At 40.5% G+C, this 18,591-nt stretch overlaps 1 protein-coding gene and 1 long non-coding RNA gene across 3 annotated transcripts; one reads left to right on the top strand and one right to left on the bottom strand.

Annotated features, from left to right (window-relative positions):
* Positions 1 to 11,856: 11,856 nt before the first annotated feature.
* LOC123467380 lies at positions 11,857 to 12,103 on the bottom strand. The gene is made up of 2 exons (XR_006641745.1): positions 11,970 to 12,103; positions 11,857 to 11,915 (listed from the first exon to the last, which is right to left on the bottom strand). It is a non-coding gene; the product is annotated as an uncharacterized LOC123467380 (long non-coding RNA).
* An 858-nt stretch (positions 12,104 to 12,961) lies between these two features.
* LOC116918853 (cytochrome P450 306a1) lies at positions 12,962 to 17,731 on the top strand. 2 transcript variants are annotated; one of them, XM_032924641.2, is made up of 9 exons: positions 12,962 to 13,202; positions 13,288 to 13,392; positions 13,542 to 13,916; positions 13,998 to 14,140; positions 14,261 to 14,466; positions 14,558 to 14,682; positions 14,838 to 15,040; positions 16,919 to 17,089; positions 17,191 to 17,731. In XM_032924641.2, exons 1-9 carry the CDS (start codon positions 13,196 to 13,198, stop codon positions 17,611 to 17,613), a joined length of 1,758 nt encoding a protein of 585 aa, XP_032780532.2. In that variant the 5' UTR covers positions 12,962 to 13,195; the 3' UTR covers positions 17,614 to 17,731. The 2 variants fall into 2 exon arrangements, with proteins under 2 accessions (XP_032780532.2, XP_032780534.2); XM_032924643.2 differs by having other exon boundaries at positions 12,964 to 13,198.
* Positions 17,732 to 18,591: the final 860 nt, after the last annotated feature.

Raw genomic sequence — 18,591 nt, 5'->3', positions numbered from 1 at the left:
ACAGAAATTGTTATACAAAATCAAGAAACAAGTTTTTTTTTTTATTTAATTTGAAATTATTCATATTTAATTTTGGAAAAAAAAAGAAAAATTCAGGTCGAAAGACGATAAAGAGAAGAGACTTTCTCCTTTGGTATTTTCGTTGTTTCACTCTGTGAATTTTGTTTGACTGTATATGGGATTCCTAGCGAGCGTTTCTGTCCTGCGGAGATTTTCAAAGGACTCCACTTCAAAAACCACACAACACAATTTCCGTTGGGTGTTGTGGTTGTTGTCTGCCTCTTTTTTTTTTCCTTTTTTTTTTTTTTGCACGGTCAATCTCTCTCTCTCTTTTCGTCTATAGATTATAACCCCCTTGCACACAGACAGTGTGTTGTGTCTGTGAGGCTATATAGCAACAACAGTCTATATCTTCTTCTCTACACACTTGTGTATCCTATCCCTCAAGTCGCCGCCCCACTGTCTCGTCTTTCTCTTTTCTTTTTCAGGTGTCTATAGCTTTTTTGTTGTTTAATTTTCATTTATTTTCTTTACAAAAATAAAAATGAAATTCTTATTTCTCTATTGGACCACGACCATCCAGTTTGTGGTGTGTGTTGACTTGCTGGCCCTGTTTCCCTATATATACCGGTTCAGGTCGATGACCTCCAGCAGCTCACCCATATCAACTATGCACCACTGCTGGACTAATGTCCGTCTGTACAGCCGCATTTGGAGCGAGCAACCGTCTCTCTAGTGGACCCCGAGTCATTTCTCAAAATTTTATTTCGTTTTTTCTATTTTCAACATCTCGTCACCTTTGAGAATGAACGATAGAAATTCATCGCGCAGTGGACTCGCATCCATCTTTTTTTTGTTTTGTTTTTTTTTTTAGTTCTGGGAATAGCCCACCATTGGCGGGAATTTTTCGGGCAATTCAAAAAACAAAAAAACTTTCACCCAAAGAAAAATTATTCGTTGGCCATTTACGTCTTTTTTATTGTTCTCTCCTAGTCACCTTCGATTCGTCTGTCCCCCCCTAACAAATGCCGTGTGTGCACACCCATCTGATCCGATCCCACGATTGACAAGGAATACCTTTTTTTTTTTTCAAAATAAATGAATAATAATAGCAATAAAATCACGGTATAACGGAAAGATCGGACTACAATTGAAAGAAACGGTCAGTGTCTACTTTATTTTATTATTATTATTATTATTTCATTTCTTTCTTTAAAAATAGAAAACTTTTAAAGTGGCATACAATATGTTTTGTCAGGGTGGAGGGTTTTTTTTTTAAATAGCCTGAAAGGGGGGGTCCGGGGGCAAGCGCGCGGTCATTGCCTCCGCCCTGCCGCTCGCGCATAGCGCACTTTCCCTTTCGTCCGCGCGCGGGCGGCGCTTTGGCTGCGATCTCTTTATATATTTTTATAAATATATATTTCTCCCTTTTTTTTTTTTTTACATTAGAAAATGATTACTATCTTAACGTCTCTCCTCTCTCTCTTTTTGCTTTTCTTGCCCGCCCTTTAAGACCCCCGTATTTCGTGTAATAGCCGCCCTATTGTTTTGCGTGCGGGAGCGCATAATCGTTCCCTATTTCGACTGTTCGCGTGACTGTACCGCCCTATTTTTTCGCAGTTTCTCAACACTAGACCATTACAGCTATCTCTTTCTCGCTCATTTTTTTTTTTTTAAGTTTTTGGCTTGCCATTTTTGAACAGTGTTACCTATACGTCCTATCGTGGCGAATCTAGCGCCAAAAATCTTATTCTCTCTTTTTTTTTTTTTTTTCTCCCCTTTCTGTTATCGCCACGGAATCACGTGGACAGGTGGCATAAAGACAATTATTTTCGCCGATATCTCTTTGGCTCATCCGGTCCGGGAGAGTCAAGTCAAACGAGATAACTATAAAGAAGAGACATTTTGTTTAAAACAAAAAAATAGAAAGAGAGAGAGCTGTTGGAATATATAAAGAGACTATACTATCGAAGCTCTATACGGGAATTTAAAAAAAATACAAAAAAAAAAGAGTTGAATGAACTGCCAAGGTTTTTTTTTTTTTTTTATTATTATTTTTTGTCAGCGAGCTCCGGATCCAGATGCCTTTGCACTCTAAGTGTGCCAAGGATGCTGACTGCCCCTCATGCTTCGTTATGTGTTGCCTCCCCAACTGTTAAAAGAGCCACCCCGTGCGCACCGCGCGTCCCCAGCGCCAAATGGCAATGGCACAAAAAAAACACAAAAATCCCCAATTTTAAAAAGAATATTCAAAAAAAAAAACAAAAAGGATATGCGCAACAACGGAATTACAATAGAACAAAAAAGGGGGTGGACTCCAAGGACGCCTGTTGCGTCAAGCCAAAAAATCGACCAATATGGGCCAAAATGCAAACGGGACGGCATTGTTCGATTCTTTTGGTTTTTCAGCATAAAATTTCAATAATCAAACGACGGGCCAAGTGACGCACACTTGCCAAATGACATAAACACACTGCGCGTGTGTTTGTGTGTCTCTGCGTGTAACTGTGTGCTAATAGGATGGAAGTAGTCGTAGTAGTCGTTTGTAGTACTATACGACATACTACACGACACGGACAGGTCGATGAACTCTGTACACAAAAAAACCGCCTTTTTTTAAAATTCTCTATCTGTTATGGAACCATGCGTCTCTATACGAAGCTCTTTCATAAGAGCCAATGAAATTCGATTGTTTGTTGTCTGTATGCAGCGGGTCATTTCAAAGTGCCACTCAAAATAAGTCGGGAACACAAATCCCGAAAAATTCTAATAATATTAAATTGCGAAATATAAGAACGAACTCCTTGACCCAGTCACGCACATCGTTGCAGACGTGCTGATTATATACAGCGTGATTATAATTAGAAACGGTCACATTTGTATTAGCTTGTCTACACGTGGTTGGACACGAAGGTGTTGCCTTTCCAATCGTTTCGAATAGCGTCTGAAAATCGGTCTACATCATTGGCGATAATCAATTTGAATCAATTGCGAGGATCATTTCATTAATCGATAGGCGAAAGAATGAAATGAAACAGATTGACCGAAAAGGTCTTGGTGCATTTTTGGGCTTTTGCTTCACTTTATTTCAATTTTTGCTGTCCAGAGTTCATTGAACTCTGAAAGCACATAGAAGAGGAAAAAAGAAAAAGAAAAAAAAAAAACCGGTTCGGTGTTTTTCTGTCTCTCTCTCACCCAGTCATTAGCATAAATATACGTGTAGCTATCCTGCTAAATCAAAAGCAAAAACAAAAAAAAAGAAAATAGGAAAAGAAAACGTCGCTTCTTTACGGCGCGTATTGTTTGAAAATCTCTACAAAAGCAACAACGTTTTTGTTACATTTCTTTGTACCCTGCCCCTTGATTTCATACATAGGCTATATTCACCTCTATATAGACGTGTTTATAAGATAACACGTAAGATTTTCTCTTTTGTGATGTTTCTCTCTCTCTCTCTTTCCATTCGGGTTTCGGCGATCTTTTTGGCAATCGAACAGAAAACGAAGGCGATATAGCGATCGCCAAACGGAGAAATATGCACGGTCGTCCGTGTGTAACTGGGTCTCTAATGACACACACACACACACGCATATATTAAATGTCTAATTCAAATGATTTGGACTTGAAGTCAGTAGGTCCGGGAAAAATGGCCCGTCAATTGCAATTGAATTCGCTTTCCAAGAAATAGAAACAATATGCGTCTATTTTTATGTGTGTGTAGACCCTTTTTTACACACGTCAGTGTATATATAGCGGGACTTGTCATCACACAACCATCACTTCCGCTTCATCGATAAATTCGAATGTCTCGTTTTGAATATTTTGGTTTAATCAAAGCGTCAGCAGAGCCAACTGCTTTAGTTTTCGTTGCGAACGTGTCAATAGAGAAATGTATTTAAAACAAAACAAAACAAAACAAAACCAAAAACTTTGATTTCATTTGCGGGAAAGTGGGTCACACGTAAAGTGAGGCGTTCGATCACAAACCGAAGAAACTAAAGACACCACGATCACAGTTCAAACGCAGTCAAAAAGACTGTCGACACCCAGTGCGCAGACGGACGATGGCCAGATCATTGGCCAGCATTAATTTCCATTAAAAAAATAAAATAAAATAAAATTTATATGAAAACGCTTGGCTCGGATGTTTCGTTACGCACGAGTGCACGACCGGCATCTCAAACGATTCGCTCAATTTTATGTTTCGTTATAGACCTGAAAACAAGAACCCAGAAATCAATGTACATAGCGAAAATAAAACATTAAGAGATAAACATCAACTTGGTACACATCCGCTTGTGCGTATGCTTTTGTAGACACAGGAGAAGCAGCAGCAGCAGTGCAGTCCGCAGAGTTCAATGAACTCTGTCCAGAGAGGCTCTTTCTCTCGGCGCTGGCCAAAGAGCTCGTCCCATCTTGTGAACGTATTATTACAATTTGAATACATTATATGACCATGTGCTTTGTTTTCTTCTTCTTTCTTATTTTTGTTTTTCACACATGAAATCAGATAGAACAATGAAACGCCAACAGCCCATCGATGAAGACATCCCTACTCGGACGCAGAGGAGGACACAAGATGTCTCACACGAAGGACCGCATCGAGTCGTATATGTTTGACGATAACGTGACCTCTATTTATACGTCTATTTAAATGTCGTTGCTGCCAATCGAATAATCGTCCAACAATGTGACGTATATTATGTAACAAAAGACGGCGATCAATTTAAATATTTCAAATCAAATCAGTTTGGGGCTCGTTATAGTTTTCCAAAAGAAAAAAAGGGGATTGATTTCGTAATTCTTTTTTGGTTGGAAAACTGAAAGGATCGATAAGACAATTGACGTCATTAAAGGATCGGATGGATCTGGTCCCAATAAATATTATGAATTCTACATTTATTTTCTTGCCTCGTAAATCGTTCCCAGTAAATGTACACATTTTTCTTCGCGTCACGATCGTATCAAATGTCGATAATATCATCATTGAAACATAAAAAAAAAAAATATATAATCTTACTAACCTACATTTGCATGTACATTCAATGCGCTACGCGTTCAACAGCACGTCAATTCCATGCGACTGCGCGAGAGGTGTGTAGAATCAATGTCTTGATTATGATATACATACCGTCATTATTGTTTAAGTATCGATACATTATGGGCGGACGGGCAATATCCGTCCGTTTAACGCAAGTTTTTTTTAAATTTTTTTAAATTTATTTCTCCCTTTATTTTGTGTGTGTAAGTGTGTGTTGTTTCTTACGTATATACAAGTCATGATCGTTGCAACGGCCATCAAAGAGTTGAATGAACTTTCGAACGTTGCGGTTCGACTGCGGGCGTTTTGGAGCGATCGGTGCTGGGATTCCCGTGAAATAAACAAAAGAAAGCGCGACACACGCTAATCAATTTTGGGTTTGTTTTCCCGCTCACCATTGACTAACCTAGAAATCACATAACCCGTATAATGTTGTAGGCTATATATATATAGAGTATAGCCCAGCGTAGGCAGCATGTATTGTGAAAATGTTAGATATAAATGTGTGCTGTATATTGATAGAAATAAGCAGAGAGAGCATTTCGGGGAAGGCTGGAGAGAGTTAATGACGTATCTATGCGTATATCATTTATATAGTCATTACTGTGATGCCAGCTCATTATATATTCATATTTATATATAATAGTCTATATACGTTAGCCTATATTTTCACTTGTGTTCCACGTCGAGCTTTTCATAGGTCGTTGCTTCAGTCCTAGTTCAAAGACCCCTATCTCTCTTTTTATTTTCGAAATGTTGATTTATATATAGTATAGAGCTGAGAAACGTTACAGTCCATACCTGCAACACACGTTGGGTTATATAGCGTGTATAGACTATATAATTTCGTTGCTGTATATAACTATATATTATGTATAATTGTATCTATAGAGAGAGAGAGAGAGACTTGCCTAGGCCTGCATATATAGGTCTATACATACAAATTGTGTATATATAGCTATAGTGTTTTTGATTATGTATATATGGCATGACCCAGTTTGTTTTTTTATATGGTTCATTTTTTTTTTCTTTATAGAGAAAAATGTTATAGCGGTTTCGTATTTCGTTGTGATTTCTAAACGTATATTAACTGTCGCCTTTTATTTTTGAACCATTAAGATTTTGAATTAACGGGTGATTTGAGATGGCCCAAGAAGTGCTGCGTCATGGCGAGCAATTAGTCAATTGAAATTTGCATACACCAGATACATCCGGCCAATGTCGGACTCTTATAGTACACACATAGCCGCGAGGCTATTATTATAAAGTAGGCTATATATGTGTTGCGAAAGTGGCTAATAATAGCCCAACAGTGTAATGTAATCAACTCGTTTGTGTTCCTCCTTTCGACAACAACAAAAACAAGCTATAACCGTATTTTCAAATAAATGAGGTCTTGATTTATTTTCAAAACAATAATGATACGAAAGCACACACACACACAGTGTCCGATGCAAACACGGAATAAAATATAGTATATGTATATCTATACTGTGTACATAAAGGAGAAGGAAGAGCATTAGAAAATTAGGCCAAATCAGTTATATATATATAGTTTTAAAGCTGCAGGTCAACGAAAACCTTGCGGGCATTTCATTTTATTTTTCTCCCCTTTCCGACTCTCTTTTGGCCGGATGGTCTCTTTTATTCCGTCCTCAACTATAACCCTCTCTTTTTTATCTTTTCCCAACAGCTATATACCTTTTGTGCGGGCTGTTATTATGTTCCAAGTACCTGGCAATATAGGCCCTTCTATGTAGGCCTATACATATACTATATGCTGTGTGTGGAAGGACGATTGTGAGCAACACACAAAGAAGAAAAGCTGTTTGGGCCTATGGCTCGGCTCTTATTTTTTATTTTTTTTCCCCCATCGCTGTGAGGAAACACAAGTCAAAATTGGGGCGATGCCGGAATCATATCATCGGCCTCCATCTGCCGTAAAATCACGTTCCACTGGCCCTCTATATGTATTATAGACCTATACAGATAACACAACATGAACTTTGTTGTCTTATATATACAATCCCCTCGTCAAATCATAAAAATGAAATGTTTAATAGCTAACACGTTGAATTAAAGATGATTCCATATGCAAATTGAAAGAAAATGATGTCTGGGAATTCATCGACTTTTTGCTAGAAAAGACAAGGTTAATGTTAAAGACACACCACACACAAAAAACACACATCTTCAAGGTGATCAAGGTGATTATTGTTGATTAGGTTGTCATCCTTGATGGGACAAGAAAGCAGCAGCTGAATGATTAATTAAGGTTACTGGATCTAACATTCCTGTCTCTTTTTCTGTTTGCGTTGGTTGACATTTTATCTGCGTCTTTATTTACACAAGTGAAAAGAAACGCACGAAAGGTGTGGTCGCACACGAGACAAACGCATGGGCCGGCCAAATTTTATGTTTCTGGAAATCATTTGGAACATCACGTTGACGAGCAACGTGACCATAGGGAAAACAAAAGAAACAGTTGACACGAAAGAAATGGAATTGTCTAGAAACGCGTTCGATTTATAGACTGATTCCACAAAAACCAACTTTCCCGCTGTGTCTTTTTTTGAAGAGACACAATTTTATTTCGATACTTTGCCGGACTGACATCGATAGAATATAATCAATCGTAACACCAGTCCTTTTTGATGGGCTCTCTCTTATTTAACACAGACGTATATTATAGGGCGGTTCTATATTCTAAATAGGCACAATAATTATTGTGCATTAAATGGCAGCAAATTGAAAGTTTCACACGGACGGGCGAGTTCACAACAACAACAACAAAAAGAAAATAAATTATACGACATTCTTCTATATGCAAAAGAGAAGGGCATTGTCGCGACATGTGAATCGGAGCCACATGTGTCCGCGTGAGTCTAATCCTCGCTCACGTGGCGAAACATTGAGACTCGTTATATCGTATAGAGCCTCACGCTGTTGCCCACGTTCCAGCTGTTCACCTGTCGCCGTTTTTATTTTCAAAGCTCGTTTCTGCCGCTCACGTGGCTTTCAACGCAAGAAAACCTGAATCGTTCCGTTGCAAAGGTTGCCCCCACCCGCGGCCACCCAGCATCGCGGAATTATAAGCAGCAGGTGATCAAATCAAGTGGAACGGGAGATCATCAAGGTGGAAGCCGTTCACGTGCACCGAACAAAACTGGTCTGTATCTACATTTATAGGAAACATTTTTTTTTTTTTAATTTTTGGAAATGCAAATTTCATCGTCTTTTCGTCGAGTTCTTCCCTCGTGTTTAGCAATATCATTTCTAACGATTTCTAATTACTTGTACTAAGAACTTGATTGCGTTACGGACTGGTATATTTGGATGGCTTTAGAAAGGGAGAACAGTTTCATTTGTAGATCACGTGGTTGAATCCGTGGGATTGCCAAGTTGTTGGATATCGACTGATGTCGAGTCTGATCCATCGTCCACGTGAGCAAATGAACACGTTTGCGAGCAGCGTGTCAGCACGTTTGTGAGCAACGTGTCAGCACGTTTGTGAGCAACGTGTCAGCAACAAGTCCGTGAGCAACGTGTCAGCAACAAGTCCGTGAGCAACGTGTCAGCAACAAGTTCGTGAGCAACGTGTAATCACGTTGCAATATGGCGGAAGCCTTGAACGACACCAGTCTTCGGGATGGTTACAGTTCGCTCCTGATTAGTCTACATATATTTTAATTTCCGTTGTCGCAGTTTGGCAAATAGGAAGGCGTCGCCCACGCCATTTCAGAGCATCAAGGATTTTGCGATGCCCATATTTCGATTGTCCTTTCCTACACCTGTTCACGATCACGAGAAACAACGAAACAAAATGCAGCTGCTGTGTGTAATCAAATTGACATTGAACGAACTGCAATTTCTATATTGACAAAATGAAATGAATTTCTTTGCAAAATCGTTGCGCACTGATGATGTGGTCCTTGTTATTCTCTTCATCAGAAGCGACTTGGTGTACGTCGGAACCTTGGAGAGTTTATTCTTTTATTTATTATTAGGACGACCCTGGGAACGAATGAATTAACTCATTTTTATTTATTGATTTAACAGCTGCTTGCATCAGCAGTTCGATAGGGACGCCACTAGCGGCCATTTGGTCGTTAAAACAGTGTTTTATTGGTATATGGCTAGAGGGTGTTCTTCAAACGCGTCTATAAAATTAAAAATAAATACATTTATATTTGTCTCCTTCAGTCTTGAGTAAGATTGGCTTTCGGTGCGAGATGGCCGTTGGACTTATATGTAACAATAGAGAAAATCATGTGAGATACAATCACGACTTTGAATTCAAATAATTAAAAAAACTATAAATCCCGCGTGAAAACAAAGTCGATTTTATTGATCCTCGTTCGATTTCGAATCAAAATCATGTATTTTTAACTATTTTTCGATTTTGGCCAAAAATTGAAAAAGTGGGAAGGGTATAGCCTTACCACTTTAGTGAAAATCAGCCAAAAATGACATCTCTTCGAATTCGATGAAACTCACCCCCTACATTCAGAATTGAACGCTGATTCAGAATATGCGAGTAGTTTTCTCGCCAGTTGTTTGAATAAAACGCAATCAAAGTGGTTTTTAGCGCAACCCCTTTCAATTCGTTTAACTCAAAAACTGTAAATCCCGTGTAAAAACTAAGTTGATTTTCGTGATCAACGTTCAATTTCGAATCGAAATCATGTGTATTGATAGCTGCATCGGCGTTTTTTTGGTCAAAATTCAATTGCACGATTGAATTGACACATTTTGAATTTTCGCGCTCAAATGGTTCGATTCGATTAATTTTTTTTCTCGTCCTCCAATTTCACATTGTGATGCAATTTGACATTTCCGGGCGAGTAGTGCACGTGAGTGAGGTGGGGCATAAAACGCGTTGACCACATCCCAAAAGAAATGATTAAACAGAACACATGACATTTAAATAAAATCAACATTTTCTTTGCACTAAATAATTAAAACATATTATCCGTACATAGACTATAATTATACGATTGCAATTTGCGTTGTTGTCCTATATTAGATGTACATAGCGGAAGGCCGACACGCGGAATGATAACGACCAACTCCGGAATTCCGTTCGCTTTTCGTGTGTGCGTTATGTATCTAAACAAATTGCGTCATCTATACTACACGTTATATGGCGCTCCTTTCACTTTTGACGATCGCCTTATTATATATCGTTAAACAGCGTATTAGTCTATTATAAGAAAGAAACAATTGCGAAGGAGACCTAATATACGCAGATGGATAGACTACGCAACGGATGAATGAATGAGTCGGCTGAAACATTCCAAACTCTCCAGGCTTTCAACAACCAAAAAAACAGCAGAACAACAAGATTCGCTCAAGGTCAGCACTACGTTAGTTATTTTTTATTACACTCTCCATTTGCAATTGTGCATAACTGCCGCTCTTTTCAGCACGGGAGATGCGCAATAGTCGGCGTCTATATGCTGGTGAGAACCTTCACTTTTTCCTGTTTAAAAACCATCACGGCATTCAGCTGCTTGATTTTTCTTGGTATAACCACCCGTTAACGGCCTTCCTCGTGCGTCCTTGACGACCATTACACCTGCTGGGCGGGAGCACCCGCTGGTACGAGCCAAAAATGAAAGAAACACCATTTTGTTTTTGTTTTTGTTTTTTTTGTATATGTTTTATGAAAGGAAGAAATCATTGCGCCTGAGGGCGAAATAGCGTGTGATGCAATCCATAAATGCGACGCGAAAAATATCAGGTGCTTATAATTGAGCGGGACTGTATGCCAACGTTTTTGGCGGGAGTGCGCAGCATTTTCTAGATTCAAATAGAAGCGTGGACGCGTGAAAACAACAAAAAAAAAAGGCCGACCTTGACATTCCTGTATGATTTGTTTTTCTCCGTTCACTTTGTGATGGGCACAGGATAGAATTGCATCACCTTGTTTTCAATGGAATTTTCTCTTTCAAAGGCGTTTGGAATTGACCATACCACCCCCCGCACTCATTGCATCATCAACACGGATGGTGTCGATTTCGTCAGCGGTTAAATCTCGATGTTATTTCACCATCACCTGGTGTGGGTCTATAGCCCTCACCTTGAAGAAATTCCGCTTTCAATTTCAGTTTCCCTTTTGTTTTGTTTTCTTTTTATTTCATCGAATATCGCCATTAAACATTGGAAATCCGTTTAATTTAAAGACAAAGTGCACGGGAGAAGAGGGGGCCTTGAAAAATCGTCCGCACTTTGACGCTTAGCTACTTGGATCAATTGCACACCTGTGTCGATGTCATCGGGGTCGGTGTACGACCTCGCAAAAAACAAAAAAAATGGCCCTTATTCGTATACGATTAGCGCAAAGAGCAATGCATTCGAGAGAGATAAGACACGAAACAATTGAACAATTGAATGTGTGCACACACAATCGAAACTATTCCGCGCACATTGCGACTGTCCGTTGCGAAACATCACGTCCGGTTCGGTTGGCATATCCAAAAAAATAAAATAAATAAGTCAATAAAAGGGAAAAAACTTGGATGCCTGTGAGATGCAAATGACCTATAGTCAATTCGCCTTCCTCTCAAATGTAATTTGCGTAATGGAATGTAATGCGCGTATATATGCAGAGCGGCAACGAGTTCTTTTGCTCGAATGCATATATAATCATTTGCTGCGAATGGACCCTGAGCTTTGTTTGGTCTGCGTGTGTGCTAAATCTCCTATCCAATAAGCAATTCGGTAGAATTGATCAAGGATGTGGGCTACAGTATCTGGAAAACAAATGAATAACACATTATTTGATGTAGCAATTTAAAAAAAATAAATCAAATAAAGGAAATCTGTTTCTTGTATTTGCATATGGCGCTATCTCGTTGATTCGTCTATTGACCTTGTCAATGTAAAAAAATAAAATAAAATAAAATAAAATAAACAAAAAAACTACTCGAATGTTGGGGAAAGTCCGAAACGGAAATTGACGGGATGTTTCCGCGGGGATCGCATTTCCCGTCGTTGGGTGGCGCGACGACACGTACACACCGAAATCCAATTTTAATGTTTTTTGTTTTACAATTTTTCTTGTCCTTCATAATAAAAAAAAACATTTCAATGCAAATTTCAAACAAAATTAAACATTCATTGCATCGAATATTCTTTTCGTATTTGTTCCGAACGTTTTTGTAACATGACAACTAACCCGGGCCAGAATTCCAATCTCGTTTTCTCTATTTTATCAGAATCCAACCCGATTATAGAACTTTAAAACGGATGTTTATGATATTCTATCCCCAAATTTTAGTTTTTTTCTTCTTCTTCTTTCCCTCCTGCCCTGTTCACTGAGACACATGCAACAACTTGTTGACAAGTATATAATTCACCAGTTCCGGTGTGACTCACGACCCTGAACAAGAGTCGCATTCAAATCAAACAGGCATATATTTATAAATACATAACTCTACCCGTTTTTTTATTTTTTCGTGATGATTATCGTGTCGAATTGCGCCCGGGATTCAAACTCGCCCTATACATTTTTATTTTTTTCACGCTTGTGTAATTTGATTTAACCAACGGATTTTTTTCACGCATAGCGGATGAGTTCACGGTCAGAAGGAATTGATAAGTCACCAACCGGCAACTGGAAATAGTTATTGCAGTATCTGTACAGCGAAAAGGCCGCCATGTTTCAATGAACCATTTTGTCCAAGTGATCATTTGAATATTCAGCTCATTTGCATAATCGTTTCTTTGTAGGTTTGTTGTTTCCCTTTCGAACAGAAAAATGTTCGGCCATCGACTGTGCAACGATGGCAAAAGAAATTTTGGAAGTTTCGAATCGTTAGTGTGGAAAGAAAACACTTCGAATTTGGAGTAAAGATGGCGGATGAGTCGTGCTTGCCCAGGGGGGCCTCTAGAAACAAAAGAAGAAGAAGAAGAAAAGAAAAGGAAATGTCGTGTTTTGATTTTTGACTTGGCTTCCACCACTAGTCCACTACGTCTGGCACTGGCTTTTTTTTTTCTGTTTCAAGGTCCTTTCCTTTAACGTTAGTTTGCCCAGTTACCCAGTTGTGTGGTGCCATCATCCCTTTCCAGCCTTCCTACTCGGGACGGTCTAATTCAACTAGAAATCAACGTGGCTGACAAAACGAACAACTTGCTCTCGCAATTCGCCGTATGGTGGGTAATCATTTCTGCGTGGGTGCATAGAAAAAAACAAAAACTTACCAAGGCACACACACACTTTTACTTTGGTTTCTTGGAAACAGTTGCAAGGTCGCCCTACCCAAACGTAGAGGACATTCGTGACGTTTCATTCTTATTCTCTCCTTGCAAACTGAAACGGGAAAAGAACAGACACGTCGATCGTTCAAGTACGCCAAACTCCTTTTCTTTTTTATTTCTTTGAAAGCAGTGAAATCATTTTTTATTTGGAATTGCACTTGTCCCAATAATTTAAATGTTGGCCAAAATGGAATGTTTGATTTGATTTGTATTTGATGTGTTCCCCATTGTGTTGCAGGTGGCAAGAACAAGAAGAAAGAAGGAAGGAAGGAAGCCTGTTCTGACGACATGTGGGTCTGGCTGTGCCTGTCGAGTCTTCTGCTTGGATTGGTGGCGTTGCTATGGTTACGCGACGCCGCCAAACAACAACACTTGCCACCAGGACCGGTGGGCTTGCCTTTTCTCGGCTATTTGCCGTGGATCGACAGCGTGGCACCTTACGAAACATTTGCCCGTTTGAGCCACCGTTACGGCCGCATTTATTCTCTCCGATTGGGCAACATGTTGGCCATTTTCGTCACCGATCCGCAGCTAGTCCGCCAGGCTTTCAGTAGACCCGTTTTCAGCGGACGAGCACCGCTCTACTTAACCCACGGCATCATGAAAGGCCACGGTACAATAGCATTTTATTTCCTTTTTCATTTTCTGTTCTGCATAATCGAAAAGAGAGAGAACATTTCAATTTTGGCGCCAGGTTTGATTTGCGCTGAAGGCGACTCGTGGCGAGAGCATCGACGTTTCGTTATCAACGTTATGAAACAACTGGGCATGGCCGGACGTCAAGGCGCCTCACTGATGGAGTCACGTGTCATGGACCGTGTCCTGGAATTTGTGGACGTAATGAAAGAAACAAAACAAAACAACAAAAATTCCTTTTTTTTTTTTTTAATATTTGATTTTATTCTTTTCAACAACAACAACAACAACACACAATGTCCAAAACGTGTTGCATCAAAGGGATTGAAGAGCAAAGTGTCATCGACCAGCGGCGTCGACTTGGTGCCCGGCTTGCGTCACTGCATAGGCAACATCATCAACGGCGTCGTTTTCGGCCGGACGTACGCGGCCGACGATCCGACCTGGATTTGGCTGCAGCACCTGCTCGATGAGGGCGTCAAACAGGTGGCCGTCGCCGGGCCCATCAATTTCCTGGCCGTCCTCAGGTTACACTTTGCGCGCGAAATTCAAATCATTGCAAAATTGACGTGTTCATTTGGCTGTTTTTTGTTTTCTTTGGTTTTGGATCAATCGAAGGTTCTTGCCCAGATATCGCAACATCATGTCGTTCATCATTGACGGCCAAGTGGCAACTCATCGCCATTACCAAGAGATTATCGACGATCACGAGCGCCAGCTCAATCAGCTCGCCGACAATCAAGGTCATTGATTTCTCTCTCTCTTATTGATTTATTTCTGTTTTAATTTCAACATTTCAAGGGACCAGTTGCGTCCTTGCCCCTTTGGCCAGTCACGTTCATTTCATTTTCAAATTTATTTTTTTTTTGGGTGGGTCGGGGGTCTTTGAAATGTAAAGAATCGAGTCATGGATATACGGACGTGATCGAGGCTTACCTCATTGAAATGTCTCGTCGACGTCGTGCCAATGAAGCGGCTGGAACGTTCACCATCACTCAACTGTATCACGTGCTGGCCGACATGTTCGGTGCTGGAACAGACACGGCATTGACGACAATCAAATGGATCATCCTCTACGTCATTCTCTACCCGGACGTGCAAGTAAAAACATTCTTCTTTTACGTTTCATTTGTACAATTGGCAAAGGGGGGAACGGCGCTTCAGTTGAATGACCGCCTTAATCAACATCACATCTTGCCCGTCGTGAGAAAACAAAACAAACAAATGATTTCCTTTTTTTTATTTTCTTTTTTGGCATTGGCTGGAAGTTGAGTGCACTCAACAACAACAACAAGAAAAAACATTTCATATGCATTTGACTGCTAATGAGCTGCTTAGCTCTACAGTCGATAAGGAAGGGAGAAAAAATGTTTTTCTCTTTAATTTGTTTTTAAATATTTTGGTCAAGGCAGCTAGTTTAGCTGGTTAGAAAAAAAAAAAGGGGGGGAGGGGAAGTAGTTATAGACGTGTCGTTGACTCGTTCATTTTGCCAATCTCGCACACCCCGAAAATGCCGCAGAGAGCGTCGTCCTTGGTCGTCCGTCTACTCTTTCACGTTCTGCTCCGGCCATTGCAAAGACGCACGTTAATGGCCTTTCCTTTTTATTTTTTTATTTTTTATTTTAGCCTGGGCCATCCAACTCGGGACGGTTGAACCTTTTTTTGTTTTTGATTGGGTTCGTCTATCATCGGCACACTGGCAACGTTGGCACGAGAACAAATGAAATGGAATCAGTTGGACACAGGAGATTCTTTAGGGACAGTCTGGCCGGCAATGAAAAAGACCTTCGTTTTGAACGAAGGCCGTTCATTCGCCTCTCTGATCGTTTGGCGGCCTGTGTGTGCGTCGTTTATAGTTGGGGGGGGGGGGCACCTACGCCTTCGTAACACATCCATCTGGAATGTTCCACGCTTCTATGGGGGCCTCCCATGAATGGCCAAGGACGAAATGAATCTTTGATTTGTGTTTCAAAAAAAAAAACAAAAGACGAAAAATGTCGCGCCCTTTTTGATGTTTGCCGGCCTTGATGATGTCCATCTAAACATGGGCTGATGCAAATGTGTCCGCTGCTAACAAGCAGCAGCCCCCAACAATACAGAAAGGTTCGAGGCCATGATGGCTGGACCTAAACGGCGTTTGTCATTTTCTTTTTTAAAAACGCCAAACAGGAGGAGAAGTCCATTGGCTCGTTTCAATCCGTTTTCACATGCAAGCCGAAAATCTGAATGGGTTTTGAACGGGAAAAACCTTGGGACTCGGAAGAGGAGATTGCAACGAACTTTGGCCGTTTGCCTGGCCATCAGCGCACTGCAACCGAGCACTGCAGAGATCATTGCACTGTTTCATGGCTATTTTTCGCCGTGTCATACACTAATCTGCAAGATGATGGCCGTCCAGCAGAACCGCATTCGCTACAAGGTTGTCAACGACGCTCCATCGGATAGCCAATTTGCATGCCAACCGAAATGATCGCTAATTAAATCTATGGTTGGTCAGACGTTTGCCTTTGATCTCATTGACTTTTTCAAAAAATGGTGTGGCCAAGCGTCAAAGGTGATCTGACCTCATAGGTTCTTGTTTTGCTTTTTCCTATTTCTCATTTGCATTTGTGCGTGATTAATCAGAAAAAAACAAAAATGAAACGTCCTTGTGTCTGTCCGATGTGTTTGAAACGGATCGAATGATCAGCCGGTCATCGCACTGCAGTTTGATGCTCCTCCTGTGCCTTTTTCATCTTTCTAATTGGGAACGATTGGATGGAAATCTGCATTCGTAACGGGCCTTTACGTTTGGACTGAATGACGCACGAACGAAAGCCACGTGTAGTCGACCTTGACGTTTGGTCGTTATCGCCAACTGCGAGGAAAACAAACGGGTCGGGGCGCGCTGAATTCGTTTCGTTGTGATGCGACTCGTCTGAAAAAACAATTGCCAACCAGTTTGATTTTTGCGTCACTTTTCTTTTGTTTTTTTTCAAGACTCAAATTCACGAGGAAATCGATCGCGTCGTTGGCGAGGATGGCAAACGAGCCGGGACTCTTTGCTATGCCACCGATGCCCAGCGGATGCCCTGGACGGAGGCCGTCATTTGCGAAGTGCAGCGCATCAAGACCATCTTGCCTCTGGGAGTGCCTCATGGAACACTGGACGTATGGTTGTCTCCTCTTTCTGTTGTTGTTGTTGTTGTTGCTTTCATGTGGCATTCGCGTTGTTCCTGGAACAGATTCAATGTTTCAATGTTTGTTTCAAGGATTGTGAATTGGCCGGCTATCGTATTCCTAAAGGGGCCATGGTCGTGCCCGTCTGGTGGGCCATGAATCTCGATCCGACCTTGTGGAGCGATCCGTTGCAATTCCGGCCGGAGCGTTTCCTAGTGCGCGCATCGCACGGTGAATGGACGCTGATCAAACCGGACCATTTTCTACCGTTCCAGTCCGGAAGGCGGATGTGTATTGGCGATGAGTTGGGCAAGACGATCATCTTCCTGTTCACCGTGACGCTGCTCCAGCGCTTCCGGCTGACGTTCCCTCCCCAATTTGAAGATTATCAGCCCGTTGTCGCACCGGATGGCAAACGGACGGATGAAATGCCTCGTCCCGACTACGGGTTCACGCTCGTACCTCACCCATATCCAGTGGCTCTCCATCCGCGCTCTCCACCAACAACTGGATGAGTTCTCCAATTCCATTTTCTTTTTTTTTTGTGTGTGGCAGGGGGTTGGCCTTCTTTTGTTTTGATTTGTCTGTTTGTTTGTTTTGATGTTAAATGAAATAAATTGAAGGGCACACGCATTCAGGTAGTCCATTTTTTTTTTGGGTTTGTTTTTCATGTCCGGAGGGTTTGTTTTTTCCAATTTTATTACCCCTCCCCCCTACGTAAATGAATGGGCGTTACCTTTTTGAATTAGTTTATTTATTTATTTATTTTTTTCTTTCGAATTTTGTTTATTTTATTTATTTATTTTTTTTTTCTTCATTATCCACTGATTCGTTAACATTTCCAATGGGTTAGGTCACGTTGGCTATTGTTCCGGCGTTCCAGTTTCGTTCGTTCTTCCGACCAGGTAAAATGTCCATGTGACATTCCCCTTTTTAATTTAATTTTTTTTTTCCATTATTCTTCCACATTTTAATCAGTTCATTTCTATCAACCAAAAGCCAAGAGTGAAAAGGTCGGTTATTCAAATTTTCGATTGAAATTTGAATATTTTTACATTTTTGTTGGTGAACTTTGTCAGTTTTCCGATTCGAATTTGCCAAAACCTCTTTTCATTTTTTTTTTTCAATTTCGCTTTGATTTTGCGTTTCGAATAAGAAAAGATCGCAATTCAAAAGCACTCGGCAACACATTGGCCTTTACGTTATCGTTCATTGTAAACGATTCTATTTTTTCTTTCACTTGTTTTTGTTTTGTTTGGTTTTCTTTCAATTTTCGTTCTCATTAGAGAGACGTGCGTTCGTTAACGCAACGAATCTCTTTTGCAAACGGAAATTGACTGGCCAGGCCGCCCATCTGTAGACTTGAATCATCAAATTCAAAAGACTTGGATGTCCATTGAAATCGAGATGGTTCCTGTCTGTTCGTTTATGTTTTTTTTTAAATCCCCTATTCAAGGTTTTGATGATTGGACTTTACGATCTTAATTGGTAGC

This window comes from Daphnia magna, linkage group LG1 (assembly GCF_020631705.1).
Source record: "Daphnia magna isolate NIES linkage group LG1, ASM2063170v1.1, whole genome shotgun sequence".
In the NCBI taxonomy this organism is placed as follows: Eukaryota; Metazoa; Arthropoda; class Branchiopoda; order Diplostraca; family Daphniidae; genus Daphnia; species Daphnia magna.
The sequence above is the reverse complement of the archived record's forward strand: the minus strand, read 5'-3'. Positions and strand labels throughout refer to the sequence as shown.